Source organism: Pseudorasbora parva, chromosome 23, assembly GCF_024679245.1.
Source record: "Pseudorasbora parva isolate DD20220531a chromosome 23, ASM2467924v1, whole genome shotgun sequence".
Lineage (NCBI taxonomy): Eukaryota > Metazoa > Chordata > Actinopteri > Cypriniformes > Gobionidae > Pseudorasbora > Pseudorasbora parva.
This window is the reverse complement of record NC_090194.1, coordinates 9,109,969-9,130,724: the sequence shown is the minus strand read 5'-3', so window position 1 is coordinate 9,130,724 and position 20,756 is coordinate 9,109,969. Positions and strand designations below refer to the sequence as shown.

At 36.2% G+C, this 20,756-nt stretch overlaps 4 protein-coding genes across 10 annotated transcripts in view; 3 read left to right on the top strand and 1 right to left on the bottom strand.

Annotated features, from left to right (window-relative positions):
* cadm2a (cell adhesion molecule 2a) overlaps positions 1 to 20,756 on the bottom strand; it is a 604,121-nt gene that overhangs the window by 292,753 nt on the left and 290,612 nt on the right. The gene's annotated exons all lie outside the window — the stretch shown is intronic.
* LOC137063128 (C-type lectin domain family 4 member A-like) lies at positions 2,890 to 3,991 on the top strand. The gene is made up of 4 exons (XM_067434206.1): positions 2,890 to 3,109; positions 3,221 to 3,499; positions 3,618 to 3,766; positions 3,881 to 3,991. Exons 1-4 carry the CDS (start codon positions 2,923 to 2,925, stop codon positions 3,989 to 3,991), a joined length of 726 nt encoding a protein of 241 aa, XP_067290307.1. The 5' UTR covers positions 2,890 to 2,922.
* LOC137063029 (C-type lectin domain family 4 member A) lies at positions 6,132 to 8,387 on the top strand. The gene is made up of 4 exons (XM_067434035.1): positions 6,132 to 6,209; positions 6,305 to 6,583; positions 6,723 to 6,850; positions 7,562 to 8,387. The coding sequence occupies exons 1-4, from the start codon at positions 6,188 to 6,190 to the stop codon at positions 7,661 to 7,663; spliced, it is 531 nt and encodes a 176-aa protein (XP_067290136.1). The 5' UTR covers positions 6,132 to 6,187; the 3' UTR covers positions 7,664 to 8,387.
* LOC137062721 (hepatic lectin-like) lies at positions 11,926 to 14,210 on the top strand. The gene is made up of 5 exons (XM_067433615.1): positions 11,926 to 12,277; positions 12,355 to 12,564; positions 12,686 to 12,813; positions 12,921 to 13,024; positions 13,125 to 14,210. The coding sequence occupies exons 1-5, from the start codon at positions 12,127 to 12,129 to the stop codon at positions 13,261 to 13,263; spliced, it is 732 nt and encodes a 243-aa protein (XP_067289716.1). The 5' UTR covers positions 11,926 to 12,126; the 3' UTR covers positions 13,264 to 14,210.

Sequence of the window (20,756 nt, the reverse complement as noted above, 5' to 3'; positions counted from 1 at the left end):
ATGAAGGAACATGACCAGCCTGGAGGGAATTTTTAATAATCTTGGTTTAAGGGACTTAAGACACAGAGGTTAGATTTTACCAAGGCTTTGGGAAAAGGATCCAGTGCACAGGTGGATGGTTTCATTTTTCTGATGATGTCCTCAACCTCACAATGTGTGATGATAATGAAGCAGCAGAGATGTTGGAAGGACCTGGCTTCTGAAAAAGCGTGAGATTGTGGTTTGAGGTTTTGATTAATAGTGGAGAAAAGCTTCTTGGAGATTGGATTTCTCTCATCCACCCTCAATTTTTGGGATGTTTACCCACCTAAACCGCAGATATAACCGCAATCTGCTTATACGCCATGTCCTTACACAAAAAAATTGCGTAAATCAAAAACACTATGGAAAAAAAGTGATTCTCAACATAAACCCAACTGTGACGCAAACATTGGGGATCATTTATATGCACGCCCCCAACATTTGCATCTGTCCAAACATGTTCATTGTCAGGCGGAAGCCGAATCATCAGATAAACAAGCTGCTCGCATGGACACACGTCATGTTCCAGGTTGTTCAGGAGACGTGAGGACTTTTCTACCCTTCCCACAGATAAAAAATGTCAACAGTCATGCTTAATGTTTATAATCCGATACCACAACAATTTAATTCAAGATGGTTCATTTGTTCGGCCCATTTCAAGCAAGCTTCGCTCAGCGTCTTAAACTGAAGGGGCAATTACAACTGTATTCCTGCAAGCAGTAAGTAGTGATTTTATTCGCTTTATATATTATTTTATTAACAATCACTTATTGATTGTTTAAACAATTTCTGATTAAATTGAAAGTTTCTTAGAAAGACAGCATTGTCTAGATAACGCAAGATGGTAGTACAGTAACAACAGGAAACTCCAAGTACCATACAAAACTAAATAGTGTGTCTAATGACAAAGGTTAATGTTATTTTTACAAAATACAACGATAGATACTTTGCTTACAGATCATTCACTCGATCCTTCTATCAAACGTCACCTTTTTCACCATACAAGTTAAAACGATGAAGGCTTTTCATTTTGTAAAAATATAAGTTATATATTTATATTTTTGAGAACTGAAGTATGGTGTTTCCTATGATGTTTTTGCATGCTTGTATTTCAGATTAGGCTACATCACAGTCACTGCATAGCTTACATTGTGACAAACATTATATAAGCATGCAATATCGGTGACGAATAAACACAAGTCTAAAATATAGGCTGAATGACACTAAGCAGAACATCTCAAATGGAGATTGATAAAATGCATTTTACTTGTTTATTGATGTTTTCAGATCATCCGTGCGGGAGAGAGAGCTTGCGTGTATATGGTTGCCAGATTGGACATGTTTAGGTAAAACACCGGATAGTATACAGGTTTCTCTCTTATGCGTAGATGATCTGAAAACACCAATAAACAAGTAGGATGCATTTAATCAATCTCCATTTGAGACGTTCTGTTTAAAGCAGTGGTTCTCAAAGTGTGGGCCGCACCCCCTAAGGGGGGCGGAGAGGTACTGCAGGGAAGGCGTGGGACGTAAAAAAACACAAAAAAAACTGCAAGTTAACTGATGTTGCATGGAAGATGGATCGGTTTATAAAAGGCAAGAGACAAAACAGTAGACAGACATGTCTCACAGACATCCCAGGCAGGTGCTGGTCATTCAAAGCTAAATGCAGAAAATATGAGGCATATCTTGTTCTCAGTGTTAGGGCCGGATCACACAGAACGCGTTTTTGTAGCGAGGCGCGCCTTTTTTGAATGGATTTCTGTCGGCAGACAGCGTTATGCTTATTGCATATGTGCCCTGGACGCCTCGCGTTTTAACCGCCTGCTGCGCCTCGCGTTTTTTGAAGGAGCGTTCAAAGCGCATGAAGCGCCCGACGTCATCGCGTTTATTTTCTGTTGTCCAATCGAATGAATTGAGAGGAGGGCCTTCTGTTGTGTTGACCGTTACCTTGATTTGACTGACGGGAGAGCTGATTCGGGGGTTACCTAGAAAGTTTTTAAAAAAAAAAAAACGCAGCGCACTGCTCTTTTTTCAATGAGAAAATGCCAACCAAAAAAAAGCAGTGCTGTGCGCCTTGCGTTCTGTGTGATCGGGGCCTTAATGTGTTTGGCGAGGAGAGGCTGCGTTCACACCGAATGTGAACAGAGCGCCCAATTCTTATTTGGAACATTTTGAATCCACTCGCACGTCCACAGCGAATTGGATGCGTGTATAAAACGAGCGTTTGAAGCAGAACAGACGCACATTCAAGGTGCTCCAGGAGCTGTGTCTGGATGACGGCCAGTACTTCCGCCTGTCTCGCGATCAAGTTCGACCCGGGAGAACAAATTCCCGAAGAAGGTAAGACACAAGTCCGCTCTCACTCTATATATTTTAGGCTACAATAAAACGAAAATGTCATAAAACACCACTCTGCCTCTTTTTATTTAATTAAGAAACATTAATAGCCACACAAATGTAGTTCAGGCAACACATATGAACTATCTTCACTGCATATATTTATAATAAACAAAATATAAAACACAACCCTGCCTCTTTTCGTTTACATAAAAAAAAAATTAAACATTAATATGTGGTTTAGGCAATAAGTGTGCATATATATGATTATCACCATAATAAAATTAAATATTAAAAAATACATATAATCTATAAAATGGTAAGAAATTTAAATGCAACAAATACTTAAGGGATAACTTTAAGTTTGTCTAGTATTCTACGAAAAAAAAAAAAAAAACTTTGATCTGTATCAATCACAAAAACATTTTTTTATATATAAGCTGACAGGATATGACTGCTCAGTGTGGTCACAGTGGTGTAGTTAATGTTCAGCTTCTAAAAGCATCAGTACACAGTAGTGTCGTGCCATCCACACAAGCAACGAGCACGAGCACGAGCATAATGGACTCCAAAAGACCGAATATCAGCAAGAGGACTCACGTCAATAGAAGCACTGAGATACGAGAGCTAGACAGAGAAGTTGATAAGGAGACGAACACTGATGCAAACAGAGATGCTAGAAACCGCCATGTCAGGACAGAAACTGTGAACTCAGACACTGCGACACATCAAACACCTCAACACACAGGTACTAAGACTCATTTCATTATAGTAACATAACCAACATAAACATAACATGAACATTTCAGTTTAACAAGTGTTTTTACGAAATATTTATATTCATATCGGTGATCTACAGGAAGTGTCTGTGTGAAGATCAGAAGCTCCAGAGCAGTTCCAGTGTGTTTGGTGGTGCTGTGTGTTCTTCTGCTGACTGCGGTCATAGTGCTGGGTGTCGAACTCAGTCAAATTGTTGATGAGATATACATCAAGTACAAAAACCTCACAGAAGAGAAACAACTGTTAGATTACACAAAATCAAACCTGGATCAAAATATTGAGGAGTTATTAAATTCTAATAAAGCCCTGATTTCAGAAAAACAAAATTTAGAGAAGGAGCTGTGGCAACATCAAATGGGTAATAAAACTACAAACTACACAACTATTCAATATTAACAGAATATAGTATATATGTTTTGGACAAACGGTTATAAATAAGCTGTGTCAGTCATTGTCAATGGGAACAAAAAGCTAACTGCTGTATCGATTGCGTACAGATAAATGGAAGTGCTATCAATCTAGTCTTTACATCATCTCTACTGAAGAGAAGAGCTGGACTGAGAGCAGGCAAGACTGTACAGCGAGAGGAGCAGATCTGATCATCATAAACAACAAAGAGGAACAAGTGAGTGAGAGATTGATGTGCATTTATGGTGTTCAGAAGCTAAATGAGAGATGGTCAGATGAAATGTCTATTGTCTGTTTATGATATAAATGTGGAACTGTTTCATCTGCTCAGGATTTTGTTAAGAACATATCTGATGGTACTTCAGTCTGGATTGGTCTGACTGACCGTGATGTGGAGGGCAGATGGAAATGGGTTGATGGCAGCTCACTGACCTCTGAGTGAGAAATCACTGAACTGATTAATATCTAATAAATGATTCTCACAGTTAGTATGATATCACACAGAAATCATCACTGAACATCTGATGCTGATCTGTAGTTTCAGCTTCTGGGCGTCTGGAGATCCTAATGGAGGTTCATCAGAGGACTGTGCTCTGTCTGTGGTTCATGACCGAAGGTGGACACATTTATTGGGGTGGATTGATCATCCATGTGATAGAGCTTCTCAATGGATCTGTGAGAAGAATATTTCACAACTCATATTGCCATAGGAACATCACACACCTTTTCTGAAACAAGTTTTCAAAAACAGTATTTAATTACATTATTGATACCCGTTTATGTTTATCTTTTACTCTAATTAACTTTTATTCATGTAGTATTATCTAAGAAGAAAATGTTAGTGTCACGTGTATATATATTAGTTACATGTATTTTGATAGATATTGGACAATTTCCAAACAATCGTGATCAAAGATCATGTTTCTCAGAATTAGTAATTCACAGAAGGTTTTCTTTTCCAGAAACAGTGTTTTCACAACAAGATATGATATTTGAAAGCGCTTGCTTCGCTGTCTTTGTTCTAAAAAGCTTGCATTGTCATCTATCTTTGACATCTGACCGTTATGCTGACCTAGTCGTTACACCAACTATGACATGGATAACTCTGTTTGACCTTTTTCTATCATACCAAAAATAGGCTTAGGATGATGTAAGCTTCTTTTATATATTTATTGCTCTTATTTTGTTTTTCACTTCTGCTTTTTTCATTCTGCAAATATGTTTTCTTTTGTGTTCTTCTTTCTCTATACTCTGGTCTTCACAATCTTTATCTGTTCTATAAAACACTTTAATTATATACTATTTTAAACAAATCTTATTTTTGTTTAAATCTATTTGCTATTATAATTTTCATATTTACTTAATTTGTTGTCTTTATCATTTAAAATTTTTACTTAATAAATGTGTTATTCCTTATTCAAATGTGATCTCTGACATTATCATTGCTCATCTGCCTGGATCTCACTGCATCATCTAACATCATAACATCTCTTGAATACACACATCAAATTACTTATTATAAAAATAAATTAACAATAACATATACATACATACATACATACATACATGTGCATATATATATATATATATAATTTAGTAAACAAAAAAGTATTAAACAAATCAGAAAAAAACAAACTTTTTTTTCTTTCTTTTTTTCAATCCCACTATAAACTATAGTTGCTTATTATCTTGCATTTAACTAGCATATTGGCTGTTTATTAACACATATTAATGCCTTATTCATAGGAGTCATAGGAAAAAGACATTTATAATCTATAAAAATTTTAAGAAATTTAAATGGCACTAATATTTAAGGGATAACTTTAAATTTGTCTAGTACAAAAAAAAAAAAAAAAAAAAAAAAAAAAAAACTTTGATCTGTATCAATCACCAAAACATTTTTTTATATATAAGCTGACAGGATATGACTGCTCAGTGTGGTCACAGTGGTGTAGTTAATGTTCAGCTTCTAAAAGCATCAGTACACAGTAGTGTCGTGCCATCCACACAAGCAACGAGCACGAGCATAATGGACTCCAAAAGACCACAATTCACGATTGCTATGTATTTGTATTAGTGATAATGTTCAGCAAAACAGCTCCCTTACTTGACTTGTGTTATTAACAATATCATAAATTATAAATAAATAATATTTTAACCCAGTATGTTTCTTCTGTGAGTTTATAGTGCTGCTTATTTGTTTTGATTTCTCCACGAATGTCTCTCACAAAGAGACAGGCAGCGCGATCCTCAACTCGACTTTGTTACCAGAGATACACTCCATTAAATCAATTGCTGTTTACATTGAATATTATATATATATATATATATATATATATATATATATATATATATATATATATACATATACGTTTTTATAAATGACACTAACAAAAGTTACAAAAGTGAAATCATAATCAAGGACCCTTATAAATTCTGTCTGGTGAGGCTAGTGAGTGTACAAACATGCTTTCTCATGAATCCTTATCTATCTGCAAGACATTCTTATATAAGCTGGAAATGACTGCTCGGTGCGGTCACAGTGGTGTGGTTAAAGTTGTACTCTAAAAGCATCAGTACACAGCAGTGTTTGACCACACGCGAGGAACTTTCACAATCTGACTCTAAACGACTAAAAATGTGCAAGAGGAACAGCACAGGTATTGATATTTATTTCATTATAACACCAACTAACACACACATTTTAGTCATGTGAGTAATATGAACCATTTATCTTCATGTCTGTGGTGTTCAGGAATTGATTTTGTGAAGAACAGAAGATACAAAAAAGCTACAGTGTGTCTGGTGCTGCAGTGTGTTCTTCTGGTTGAGGCGATCATACTGCTCGGTCTTGAACTCAGAACAAAGTTTGATGAGTATGAAAACAAAGAGGGAGACTACATCAAACATAGGCAGAAGCTACGTAGTGAGATCCCAGGCTTGTTAAAAACCAAGGATGAATTGGTGAATAAAAATAACAACATAACTAAAGAAAATGACCAGCTAAAGGAGGAGATAAAACAGCTTAAAATAGGTACTCCTGAACTTCACTAAAACAACACTAATGTTTAGTATTAAAAAGATGCAGTGTTTATTTTGTGTATACAAGCTGTTATTAGTAAGTTTCAGTTCAGTGTGGACAAGAACAAAACTCAAATGTGTTGTGTTACCAGATGGATGGAAGTGCTATCAATCCGGTTTATACTACATTTCCTCTGACACGGAGAACTGGAGTCATAGCAAAGACGACTGTGTGAAGAGAGGAGCTGATCTGATCATCATAAACAAGAAAGAGGAACAAGTGAGTGAAGCATTAGCTATGTTTCCACTGAATACATTCTCTTTTTATGTGAAATGGCAAATACCAGATTGATTTAGCATGACTGATGTTCACTCCTGACACAAATTTCTGTCACCGTAACATTTATTTATTGTAAAACATTAGTCAAATAGAAACACCGAAGCTATAACTTTAAGTTGCTTCTGTCATGCTCATTTTGAGATCTAGCTAGATTTGTGAAGCAGGGCTTCCAACTCTTACACATTCAGCATGAGATTCATGCAACGGACACTTGAAAAAAAACATTGCGGAACAAAGAAGACAAACAATGTGCTAAATTACTAAAAGTATCAGCTTTCAAATTTGTTAAGGGGTAAAGTTTATAATGAAATTCAAACATTAAATACTGTTTTGGCAGATCAAGTAAATCGGAAGCACACTTGAACCAAACATCTCTTCCATCACAAAATAACCCAAACAAACATTAGAAGGTAACTGGTAAAAGAAAAAAAGTACAACTTTCTAAAAAGTATCGTGTCTCATGTAACTGCCCAATCAGTGTTTCAAAAGTGAATAAAGCAGCTTGTAAACAATGTTACATAACGTTACATTTAACGTTATGCAGTGGAAAATAGACTATTGAATGAATGATTGATTTAGATCCATACAGTAGTTGTTTGTTCGTATTGAGAATTTTTTTAGTTGACATATTGCAAAATGATTTTATTCTAGGAGTTTTTTCAAACTGAAGCTGGAATCTGGATTGGTCTGACTTACAGTGATGTGGAGAGCAGATGGAAATGGGTTGATGGCACCAACATGACCTCTGGGTGAGAAAACACTAAACTGATTCATATCTAATAAATGATTCTCACAGTTAGAAATCATCACTGAACATCTAATGCTGATCTGTAGTTTCAGGTCCTGGGCATCTGGACAGCCTAAGAGCGATGGTGGTAACTGTGCTATGTTGTCTTCATCAGGGTGGTACAATTATCCATGTAATGAGGTTTTTAAATGGGTATGTGAGAGAAAAGCATCTTGAAATAAAATCTGTAATGTGATCGCTAATAGGAAGTAGGTAAAGTAGTTGTACTTGTCTTTGTAAAAAATATAGTTGTACTTTTTTTGTAAACTAAAAGTTCTTTTGTAATAAACATTCTTTATTATTAAATAATTAAGCAAATAAATTTAATAATCAAGAACTCAACATTTATAATAAAACTGTTATACTTCCGATATCAGATTAAGAGTCTGCAGCCTCACACCAGGAACAACAGACTGATGTTAACGCTAGGCTAACGGCTAAATCTTTATTTCCAGAGAAACAAGACCTGAAACCTGTGTACATCTCGATAATGGCAACTGGCATCGGTCTTCTTTTAACCAATTGGCCGTCTGAGTCCTGACATGAGCCTAAAATAAAAAAAATGCTGTGGTACAGTATCATATGTGAGAAAATATATCACAGACAAAAACCACTTAGTTTCACTTCCTCAAGTGTTTTAGCACACCAGGTTAAAAGTGTGACTTAAAGATAACGATAAAGATAAAGATAAAAAAAAAATGAATCACTAAAAGATATTAGGGCTTTTGAAAAAAAAACAACATGTACAATCAAGCAAGACAGCAGTCAAATAAGTTTCATAATCAAGTAGCGCAAAATTTCTGGCTAACATGTAAAGAAAAATTCATTGACAGCACTAAAGCTCACAATATGACATTCTGAAAAGAACTTTTTGTTAGGCAATTTGTAATTTAGTATTAAAAATAAATAAAAAAAAGAATAAAAAATGTACTAATAAATTACAAAAATTAGAACTATTGTTGGTTTGTACTTATAACCGTTGATCTGTAATTGGTTATAAGAGCATTATATTGAGCATTCAATATTTAAAGAATATTTAAATCCTTATTACTATTGAATGGATTCGTTACAAGGATTCAGCTTGCTCCTGGTTTGAAAGCATCAATCATTTTCTGTTTCAATTGTTTCATTGCATAGCAAAAACATAAACTTATGAAAACCAAGAAATATGCCTAATAAAAGCATAAGCAGTTTGTTCAATAACAGAGGTTATGAGAAGAGCTTGTTCAATGAGACTGACCACTATACAAAAACAAATTGGATCTGAGCAATACATCGGAATTGAACTCTAAGGCTTGCAGTGTGAACGTGGCCTTACTGTGTCACGACATAAGGAGCAATCGCCTGTACACGTGGTTCATCAGGAAGACCCTATCGTCATGGGTACCGACTTCTGTACCATGTCCGTATTTAAACATTAAAAATGGTGCAACACCAGCCTCTCCCACTAGCATTTTGAGTGCTGTTGAACAGTTTCTTAAACAACTCTGACTTCTCATCGTGTTCACGCTCAACATATAGTCAAACCAGTGGGTGCAGGACACTATTGTTCATGTATGTAAGTGATGATAGCAAAATAAAGTAAACTGTGACATATTATCCCCAATTATTCTTCATACAGTGGACTACCAGTAAAATTGATGCAAACTTGGGACCAAAATTATTTAGACACTTTGACCCGACCATGTTTTGCTTCAGTGTTTTTTTTCTTCTTAAATTACTAATGCAAACTTTTACACCACAGCCTGAACAAAAAATAAACATTGCTTGGCAATTGGTTGTCCTAAATTGGTATTATCTAATTGTGTACTTAAAGTTAACAGCTGCCAGCTGATTGGTTGACTGTAATTTATTACATACCTTTCAATCAAAGTTATCTGACATTATCAAGATAAATTTGTTCTGACAGTTTAACTCGTTACCATTTTCTAAACTATAGCGAATAAACTGTGATAATGTGAGAAAATGTTGAAAGTGTCTGAATATATTATGTCTGTGATTTGCTACATGATCAATGCTTCAAATCTTTGGCACTCTTCATCGAACGCTTGCACAGTAGCGTTTGAAAGCAGCCTCTTCCAGCAGATATAATGGGGATCTGAAGTCGGTACCGTGACAACAGTAATTGAGTTGCAAGTTATCAGCATTCATTGTAAGACCCCTTTGAACGCTTTCCAAGCGATTCGATTCAAATGAATCTTGTGTTTTGAACTATTGACTGAATGACTTGCTGTCATCTACTGGCGGTTTTATTTTCATATTTATACTTTGCATGGACTTTTTATTAAAAATATTAAACTTTTAAAGTTTAGTTTGTACATATTTCTAAATTCAAAAACTTATATTTAAAATATTCATACAACATTAACCCATGAGCTGCATTAAATGCATAGGTGTTTGATTGTATGAAGTCCAGTTCTGCTTCTTTTGTGTGTGTGCATTTGTGCTGTACTATCAGAACTTTTGTGCTGTACTCTCAGAAGTTAATGATAATATTATGTCAGAATTATGTGATTTTTGGATTATTAGCTTGGTTTAAACTAGGTATATAATGTTTTTTTCTGAGTATATGTTATGTTTGACACATATCAGTGTTTTGTGCTGCAATATCCTGCCTTTTCAAACCTCAAATAAACCTAAACACAATGTAAATGTGTCTAAATCTTACTTCAGATAGAGCTTCTGTGCCACTTCTGCTGTGTAAAGACAGATCTTTTTTTGCGTATCTCATTTGATTGCAAGCAGTCTGATTGTGTCTAATTGTTCTAACTGAAATGATTGTTTAATTTAACTTTTTAAAAACAACCTTTCTATTTTAATTTAAGAAATTGACAGATGATGCATTTAATAAGATTAGAAAACATTGCTCTTATAATGGTAAAAATGCCCCATGGATATTAATTTAAAAGTACAAATATCATCCTGTAATAGGAAAGTTATAATTGGAATTTGTTTGCTGGATTAGATTGTGAAGTGCTCCTCAAGAAAAAAGTTAGTGTACAGCCCTGTGACGTCAGAAGATCTGGACTCTGTTACAGCTTTCATTGGTCAAGGATCACCCAAGAGTACTTTTGACTGACATGTAACAACCAGTCAGTTTGTTTTGTTCCGCATCATATTTAGGGGAATGTAAAGACGATGTCCCTGCAATAACAAACCGGCGTGCATCCATAAATTATTCATTTAAAAACATTGTTTAAGTTTACAATGGAACTGCGAACTTCACATAGTTTTGAAAATCGTGGCATTTGTTTCCAGACGGACCGCTAAAGTACACAACGCTGTTCGTGTTCTACATCTCGTAGAGTTCAACCAATCAGATGATGACTTTGAAACTCATGAAGTGTTTCCAGATAAGTGTGCCATATGAATCAGATGTTCAGCGGTTCATTGGCGTGACGTCTGAGACTGAGACTAGGTTGATGGTAAAGAAAACAGTAGAACCTTTCACTTAGTTCTCCACACATTGCATAACTTCAACAGTTCTAACTTATTCTTTGAAAAGAGTAGTCAATAATACACTCCCACTCACAAAGATAACACCTGACTGATTTTTCATACAGTAGTTTTCTGGGTTAAAGAATATCTAAGACATTTTTGTAAGTAACTACTCATTTTGATCACCCAGTAGAAAATATAAACATCAATAATTAATCATACTTACAGGTTGTAATTCTGAGGAGCAAGTTGGTCCAAATAAAGTGGGTAGATACGGTCCCATCTTTAATGGATAAGCGTTTCGTAAACCCCATTTAGACCTCACAGAGATCTGAGAAGCAATCATCAATAGGTTATACTGCTGTTGCATCACTATGGTAATTTTAACTCTTCATATCCTCATTATTTGGAAGTGTTTACAAAAGAATTGGCTTTTGGTACAGAAAAAAACATCCCTTCAACATGTAGACAACATCAGCTACAGCGTTTGAGGGTGGGTCAAAGTAAAAGTGGTTCACAGGCAGCCAATGAAGACCATCGGGCATTAGGCAAATGTGTTTCCTAGAGATGTGTAGCAGTCACAAAAAGTAGGATTTTAATTAATGACGAATCCTTCAGGCTGAGTCGATTCTTTTTTTTTTTTCTTTTTTTTTGAGAGACAAAAACCTTATTTCTATATTTACACTTTCGGCTTCACAACTTTGCAGATTGCTTACATTCACATACAGCTATATTACAGTACACATTGCATAAAAGGTAATATTCGAAAACACATCATGGTAAACTGGGTAAACCCAGCTTGATCTGCCAGTGATTTGATATTACAAAGAGTTATTTGTCAATAGTCAGCATTTTGTTTTAGCCTCCAGGATATCACATGTTCTTGACTGTGGCCTAAAAGTAAAAGCTCAAAAGCAGAAGTATAGAGTGGAGCAATCCTCTTAAGGAATCAACTTAAATTCACTCTCCTGGAGTTAAATGTGAGAATATTATGTCTTATTATGGCAATATGCACATTCCCAGAGAACATGGGATGGACAGAGATAAAGAAGGGATGACTATCTATGTTAATGCTGATTCTATAAACAGTTTAAATGCAAGGACAGCAGCTGAGAACTCAGACACCAAGAGAAACCTAACAGGTACTGAAACTTTTTTTTTTTCACACACACATTTGGGTAAGACGAGTGATTAACATCTTTATATTTGTGGTGTTCAGGACGTGATAGTGTGAAGATCAGAAGCTCCAGAGCAGTTGCGGTGTGTTTGGTGGTGCTGTGTGTTCTTCTGCTGACTGTCATAGTGCTAGCAACTAAGATCACCAACCTCACAGAAGAGAGAGACCAGCTACTAACTAGGAACATGCAATTATCATTAAATAACAGCGATCTGATTAAACAAAGGATGAAAAATGAACTGTTGAAAATGGGTAATTATGAGTCACAAACAAAAAGGACCAAGTTTTGTTTTACAACAGCTGGTTAAAAAGAAGTTTCGTAGATCAGTGTGATGAAAATAAAGGGCTAATAGCTGAAATTGCTTGTTTACAGATGGATGGGTTTTCTATCAATCAAGTTTTTACTTAATTTCCACTGATAAGAAAAGCTGGAATGAGAGCAGAAGATACTGTACAGAGAGAGGAGCAGATCTGATCATCATAAACAACAAAGAGGAACAAGTGAGTGGAACTAATTTTAACTAATAGAACTATTATGGTTTAATGCGTTATTGTTTCATGAAAAGTTGTTGCAAGACAAATGTGTATTTTCTTTTTAATTTTCTCAGGATTTTACTCAGATTTTATCTCGTACTAAAGTCTGGATTGGTCTGACTGACAGTGATGTGGAGGGCAGATGGAAATGGGTTGATGGCAGCTCACTGAACTCTAGGTGAGAAATCACTGAACTGATTAATATCTAATAAATGATTCTCACAGTTAGTATGATATCACAGAGAAAGCAGCACTGAACATCTAATGTTGATCTGTAGTTTCAGGTTCTGGGCGTCTGGAGAGCCAAATAGTTACAGTGGCAATGAAGACTGTGTTTTGACTCATTCACCAGGATGGGCTGATTATCCATGTAATAATAATTTTCAATGTATCTGTGAGAAGAACATTTTAAATTAAGTATTGCAACTGTCAAAAAAGTGAGAGTAGGATGTTTTATAATGTCAAACAAAGCAAGAAGTAACAAAGGAATTATTCAGAAGAAAGACACTCAGAATGACACTGTGCCCGAGTTAAAGACCAAAAAGGAAAAAATTACATGAACATTCTCTTCCAGGCAATATTTAATTTTGTCAAATGTTGTAAGATGTGCTAGCTATGATATTGGCGTTAAATTTCCATGTGAATGTAGCTAGCTACAGACACTTTTTAGAAAAATTGTAATTCAGAACCATCTGAAATACTTTCAGTGTTATAAATAACACATCTGGATCAATTACAACAGTTTCAGCTCGTTGCTATGCTGGAATCGGGACAGAAATAAAGGAACAGTCAGAGAAAATTTAATAAAAATAGAAATAAATAAATCCTGATGTGAATGATGACTTGGCTTACAGCAGAGAGCAGTATATTGAGATTTTTATGATGAGCTGACAGTTGACTACTGAGAATGGTGTTAATGAACTTCCATCTGTTGTGCATCATGCAAAATTGTTGTCATGGCATTATAAAATCAGACGACACCCTATAGATGCTTGTTTTAACTGGGGGAAAAAGGCTGACAAATGGATGAAAATGACCAATTGGAAAGTGCTGAGCATGCATACAAGAATATTTCACCATAACATAACACTTCTGACATCATTTACATGGAACTTTTTTTTTTTGCTCAGCTGTTTCTTTAAGTTGAAGCTAAAATAAACTCTCTAAAATAAATAAGCAATCATTATCTTTGTAATATTTAAATATGTTTGTGTGTTGCTGCACATCGCTGTGAATGTGTGTGTGTGTGTGTGTGTAATAAGCAGTGTACACACGTTGTTCAACCACCTATAGAAGCATATTAGTAACGCGCCCTTCAAATAACACAAAAAATACTGCAGCAACTTTGAGGCAACTGAAAACTACTGTGCTATTGACCAACAAAAACCTGAAGTCAATAGCGCAGTCATTTTCAGTTGCCTCAAAATAGCAATGCACCACCAATGCATCTGAAAACGCATCGTTTTCAGAACAGCACGCCCATGGGTGAACAGATGGGCATTAGTGCATTTGCTATTAAAACAACTTGATGCAAAGAACACTTGCCGTCACATTGTGCCGGGTGTATGATAGGGCTCTATGTTTCTTACATTATAAAGTTCTTAAGCTTTAAGTTCTGGAAACAAATACAGATGTGTCGGAATCAATTTCAGATGATGGTTTACAAAACTTTAACTCTTTACCCGCCAGCATTTTTGAGCATTTTCACAAAAGTTTCATGGACCAAAAATAAATAAATAAACAATACTGTTTGAAAATCTGGGAATATAATGAATCAGAAAAAAGAACAGAGCATCTCTTTTTTTATTAAAAAAAAAAAAATCAACTTTATGAGCAAAATGTTTAGAAAAATCATATTTTTTGTCAAAGACTACATCCAGATCGTATTCAGAAAATAGATGGAGTAGACTGAGTCCATCAACACCACTAATGCTTGCACAGTCCAATAGTTTGTCCTGGGTCGACATTTTATTCAGTAACATTTGGCAGTTTGGATTTATTATACATGTACATTATGTTAAATGCTTACATTACATTATGCATCTGCTTACAAACGTCACTTGTTTGTGCATTTTCTTCACATGTGTTTTGATCAGGAGATTCAGTACTCTTTCAGGTGTCATAGCACCGGTCGGTCTCACAAATGACTGAAATTTCTGTCAATGGCGGGGAAAGTGTTAATGAATGTATGCAGGAAAGAGTTAATGAATGCATGCATTAAAAACACCAGCAGTCATCAGCACAGGCGTGTGTGTTTGTATGTTTATTGTGTGTGACATAAAATAATAAAAAATGTGCTCATATCTTTGAAACCATTTGAAACTCATCTACTCTACTCATTGGGGAAATATGCAGTGAACACACACATTCAATGTCAATACTCAATCAAGTCTAAAGGTAATAGAAACCAGGCATGAGTATTCGGGACCATGTAAATGCCCTCTGAGGCCCTCACCTCTCTGCTTCATCGATTTACAACCTTTTCCAGGCCTTCAGCAACATTTATTGATTTCCCACTTTGATACAATTATTGGGTATTTGTCCTGTACTTGAACTGAAAGACATTCAGGAGAGAAGGGTTCATGGATGTGTTTTGGGGGGAAAAAAAGAAATAAAGAAATGGCACTAAAGATGAAGATGAAATGAATACCCCCAACATTTCTGAGCTTTACTCATGATTATTAATTACATTGTATGACAGTCAGCCACTAGTACTGACAGAATTACTAAAAGTAACATGCTGGTACACGTGCTAGCCATTGTAGCATTACTGCTTACAGTTGCCATGATGAAAAAAAAAAAAAAGAATCAATAAAAAGTATACTGAATTAATTCATTAATAAAAAAAAAATTCTTTAAAATCTGCAATTAAATATATGCTTCCAAATTGTTTTAGAAGAAAAATTAATACATGACTTCTTTAAATATACAAAAATTAAAAAAAAAATGTAATATGAAAATACTGTTTAAGTAGGCCTAAATATATAATACAAAAAAAAAAAATCTGTCAATAGGGGGGAGGGGGAGATCTGAGGGAGGATGTTTTAGCCAGGACTTTTTACTGCGCCAAGTCAAAGTACTCACAGAAGTGCTATTCCGCCATACATTATAGTTCTCCCTTTTAATTTGCATAGAAAAGCACCACATTTTATTTTATGTCACCATACTAGGTCGTTCAGCTACTCGTGTAACTGTATTTAAATAGGGAAAATGTGGAGGTGTTTGGTCGCTTCTAGGGAGTCGCCTGTCAATAAACATAGCTGCGTAACCTCACACTCATGACCGGAAAAGCGGAAATAGTGCCGGCAACAGTGTTCCTTCATTATAAAAGTCCCGCTGCTCGACAGGAGATTGAGGAGATTGAGTCCATCAACATCCCTAATGCTTGAACAGTCCTAGATCTAGTCCTGAGTTGACATTTCATCCAGTAACATTAGATAGTTTGGATTTATATGATGTTTAATGCTGATAATCACGTTATTTTACATATGCATCTGCTTACATACGATCGCTTGTTATTTTGAGTTGTCTTTGCCTGTGTTTCGATCACAAGATTCTGGACTCATTCAGAAAATGCGTAATAGCACCCCCTAGCGTAGTGTTGGGCAGGGAAAGAGTTATTAATAAATAAATAAAAAACAAATACATTAATTGATTGATTAATTAAATAAATAGATTTTAAAAATGTTTGCCTCACCGGCAGTGTTAAAATGTCACCAGTGCAAGTCAAACTACTGGCCTGCTCGGGGCTGTGAAAAAAAAATTGTGATTGTCGAGCTCTGACAAGGTCAGAGCAATCAGCATGTACGTTCCTCCAGCATTTTGTGTAATCGTCTTAACCTGAAACAATTTCCGACAATAACATGCGACCATAAGCCAACACTATTAGAGATAATGAGACATTTATTCAAATGTGATTGCATGACTCTCCAACCTAATCTAGGTTAAACACAAACATGCATTAAAAAGGCCCTGCAGTGGCTTTGTTTGAACGAGATTGTGACTATGGTGACAGTGTGTGTTGGGTTAATTACAGCCGTCGTCCACTATTAGCGGTGACGAGGCCACATTCCACCGGTCTGTTCTGATAACTTTTGCCCGTCTGCGTAATGAATTGCAATTCAGCGCGGAGAGGAAGCGGTGTATCAAAAACAATTAGACTCGATCACACTGACTCATAATCACCCTAATTATCTGTATTTGCATCCTGATTAAATATTTATCTGCTATGATAAGATGCCACACTGTATTTATTTGAGACGGACTGCAGTGTGCGCTTTAAGACAGAAGGAAGACGGCTAGATAAAGAGACAAATGAAGGAATATCAGGAGGGTACAATGACCCCGCAAGTCCGGGCAGTTTTCCGAGGCCTCTCGAGCCAACGTTGACAATTACTGACAACTAAATCACAGCCTGACAACAGGAAATCCTCTTACCAGATCATTCCGTGTAACACCTCATGATTTAAGACGGCCCGGTCACTTTGTGTCATTCAGTAACTGTCAAGTTCAGACCAAGCAGCCACAGAAATTGCTAAGGGAAAACAGGCATGGACAGAACGCTCAAAGAGGAGAAACCTGATTCCATCAGAAAGAAGAGAGGTAAATGGATTCTATGTAAAGGTTGCTGGGAAGAAGCGTGAGAGAGAGACGCAGATAAACAGCGGCATGTGTGTGAGACAGACAGAGCGAGAGATACAGGAAACGCCTCTCAACTCTGTGATTTAACGGTCCGGAGAGCCGTGCCCGGTGGCAGACGGGGAAACAGTTGGCATGCCTCTCATTACGGTGTCATGCTAGTGTCCCTCTCTCTCTCTTTGCCACCTGTCCAGCATACCTAATGCCACCCTGGCACTCTGCCACCTCCGTTGGCTGACATCATCAAAGCGAGCGAAGGTGGGGCATCGCCCCAGACTGGCAGCAGAGAGATAGGAAGTTGTCTACTGCCATATGTTTATGCCCTTCCAAACCACAGGTCATTACTGCCACTTTTTTTGTGTGCGTTTAATTATTTAAGTTTAATTAACCCGTCTATGTGGTCCCTCTTATGGGCCAAGAGCTTGATCCTGACAGAAGCCGAGGGTCTTTAGAAGTGCTAAGCGTTTGTGAGATCACAGAAAAGCAGTCTGTAATCACATCGTCTCCACAGAATGCTCAACACCATGTCTGACAAAACTGTTGGACGGCATCAAACCCCAACAGCTTGACATGGAGACAGTACCGTCTTCACAACGTGCCATTAATGGTGGGAATCGAGAACCAAATGATTTTCATGATGACATACTGTACAGCCAATGATTCACATGCAAGAGTCTCACGAGAAGTTCTTTTATAGTGAATCAAAAAGCCTGACAAGTAAAGTCTTTTAAATGACTCTTTTTAGTGAATCAAAAACATAGATTCTTAGGAGCATTTGCTTTTAGTAAATCAAACATGATTAAAAAAAAAGCTTGGTCAGTGAAGTCTGTTTCCTGAGCTAATGAATCTTACAATTGATTCTTTTAGGTGAATCTTTAACATATAGGGCTGGGAATCGATTCCAAGGCATTGGGAATTGAGAGTCGATTCCAAAGGGGAATCGACGACTCTTTAAGAGGCATTTTCAGTTCAACTGAGTTAATCATTAATTTGTCTCTCGTCTCGCTCACTTATAGTGATTGGAAGTCCATTTAATTTCAGCTAAAGATTCTTTTGGACAGTTCAATGAACCAGTTAAAAAACAACAACAGTTCAGCAGGTTATTTTGTGTCATTGTGTAAATGACATCACTAGAACATTTACAAATCGTAACATGTTTTTGATTTGCTTTCTAGTGAATACACCACAACCAGTATTTCCGAACAAATGACATACGTGATTTTTGTTATTTCCTTCCCATGTAGAAAATATAATACATGGAAAAAGCTACACATGCTGTCAGGAAAGGACAAGATTCAGCCACTAAACAGCAGGAGCATGTAACCCAACACTAGCACAACCTTTTAATAACCTTCCCACAATCAATATGCACATTAGTACTCCTGTATAATTCAATACAAATATAATTTAATACGCTCCTCGCGCTAAAAAGCCTCCTTGGCTATATTAAGAACAATATGAAACCATATCATCCATTTCAGTTCTTAAATTTCACCCCCCACGGACATGAACATCCAAGCGTCCATGTAATTAGAACCATTTTTTGGTTTGAACTTTCTCCCATGACCTTTTGACACCCCTGTAAACAAATCAACAAGCATTCCCTCCCCAAAGCTATTCCCTAGCAGCAAGGCCTCATGGGTAATGTAGTCCATATTTGTAATACTGAAGAGCCTGTCTTCTAAGGTGTACATTTTCTCCCCACATTCTCTACAATATTCTGTAAAGCGACGCTGTCCTAAATGCAATTACTGTACACAGCAGAGCGGCGCAGAGAGTGTCCGCGGGGATCGCTGGTAAACAGGATGCAGTCAGGGGGTGCGGGAGTTCTACTGCTACCTAATTTAATTGCCGCGGCTACTCAGCTAGCCCCAGGTGACCGTTACATGGAATCTTTATAAAGAATACGTTTAAATCACCCTAGGCTATACTGATACATCTTTTTTTCCACAAGATCCCTTTGTGCTGATGTTTTTCTATTTTTTATTGCCTTCGCTGTGTCCCAGGGAGGAGCTGTTGTTGGCATGATGAGTTTATAAGGAAGATATTAAGAGTGTAAACAGTGATAGTACCACTGAGATGAAAAATAAAGAAGAGAAATGGTTTGCACGGAAGAAACCATGACATAGAAAGAGAGGATGGTAATCAAGTCAAAAAGCTTGCTGTTCTTATTTGTACGATGCACATGAAAAACAATTTGCGCGTACAAAGATTTCTTAACTTTTTTAGCTTTTAACTGTTAATAACTCTGGAATAACCATATAACATTGCTTGAGAAGATGTCATTTTAAGCCTGGGACTTTATGGGGACATATGGTATGATAGCTGCTATTGAGATTTTTTTTATAGGTTTAAGCTGTTTTGATGCTGTCAGGTTTCGCGTCATTAGGGTTCACCTCAGGCAAACTTGATAGATGTTGAATTTAAGCCATTTCTCAAAATATAAAAGCAAACATCTTACAACCACAGTTTAAGTTAAAACCATACAAAGCGATTTAATTTTATTATTATTTTTATTATTATTATTAACAGTTTGGGGTCAGTAAGATTTAAAATGAAAATAACACCTATTTAACACAGACACTTTTTTGATTAATGTGACAGTAAAGACATGTCTGAAGGATTATGTAACACTATAGAATGATGGAAATTCAGCATTGCCATCAAAATAACATTTTAAATAATAAATAGCATTTTAAAATATTTAAAACAGATTTTTTTTAAATTGTAATAACATTCCACAATATTGCAGCGTTAACTTTATTTTTGATAAAATAAATACAAATGTTAAAGTCTCCGTAAAGGCATTATAAAATGTGTGTTCTGAGTTTGTCACACCACAGGAAAATGTGTTAACCACCCTGCCAAATTTGAATGATAAAAAACGGCCAAGTAGATAAAATGAGATATATATATTTTTAAAAAAATGTAAAAAAATTACCAGTATTCTCTGCTCTCAAATGGACCTTTTCAGAAATCTCGCACAGATTTGTGCGTTTACATGTGCTAGGGATGGAAGGGGATAATTAGCTCTGGAGAAACACGATAGCAGCTGATAATACTGAAGGTGCTTTATATGTGCGCTGTGACAGGCATCATATTCTTGTAGGTATACATGATCAGCTGACAGTAGAGTTGGGTCCCGATCTCAGTATTTTAAGGGCACTGGCCGAATTACGTCGATACTAACGAGAACCTTGAGCGCACATCTGCTGACTACAGAATTTTAAACAGCAAAAAGGCTATTTAAATACGAATCCTGCATGTCCTGA

Coding starts and splice junctions, on each gene's coding strand:
- LOC137063128 (XM_067434206.1), top strand. CDS start 2,923: ATGGACTCCAAAAGACCGAATATCAGCAAGAGGACTCACGTCAATAGA. Junction 3,110..3,220: donor TCAAACACCTCAACACACAG/GTACTAAGACTC, acceptor GGTGATCTACAG/GAAGTGTCTGTGTGAAGATC. Junction 3,767..3,880: donor TAAACAACAAAGAGGAACAA/GTGAGTGAGAGA, acceptor TCATCTGCTCAG/GATTTTGTTAAGAACATATC.
- LOC137063029 (XM_067434035.1), top strand. CDS start 6,188: ATGTGCAAGAGGAACAGCACAG. Junction 6,210..6,304: donor GTGCAAGAGGAACAGCACAG/GTATTGATATTT, acceptor TGTGGTGTTCAG/GAATTGATTTTGTGAAGAAC. Junction 6,584..6,722: donor GATAAAACAGCTTAAAATAG/GTACTCCTGAAC, acceptor TTGTGTTACCAG/ATGGATGGAAGTGCTATCAA.
- LOC137062721 (XM_067433615.1), top strand. CDS start 12,127: ATGTCTTATTATGGCAATATGCACATTCCCAGAGAACATGGGATGGAC. Junction 12,278..12,354: donor CACCAAGAGAAACCTAACAG/GTACTGAAACTT, acceptor TGTGGTGTTCAG/GACGTGATAGTGTGAAGATC. Junction 12,565..12,685: donor AAATGAACTGTTGAAAATGG/GTAATTATGAGT, acceptor GCTTGTTTACAG/ATGGATGGGTTTTCTATCAA.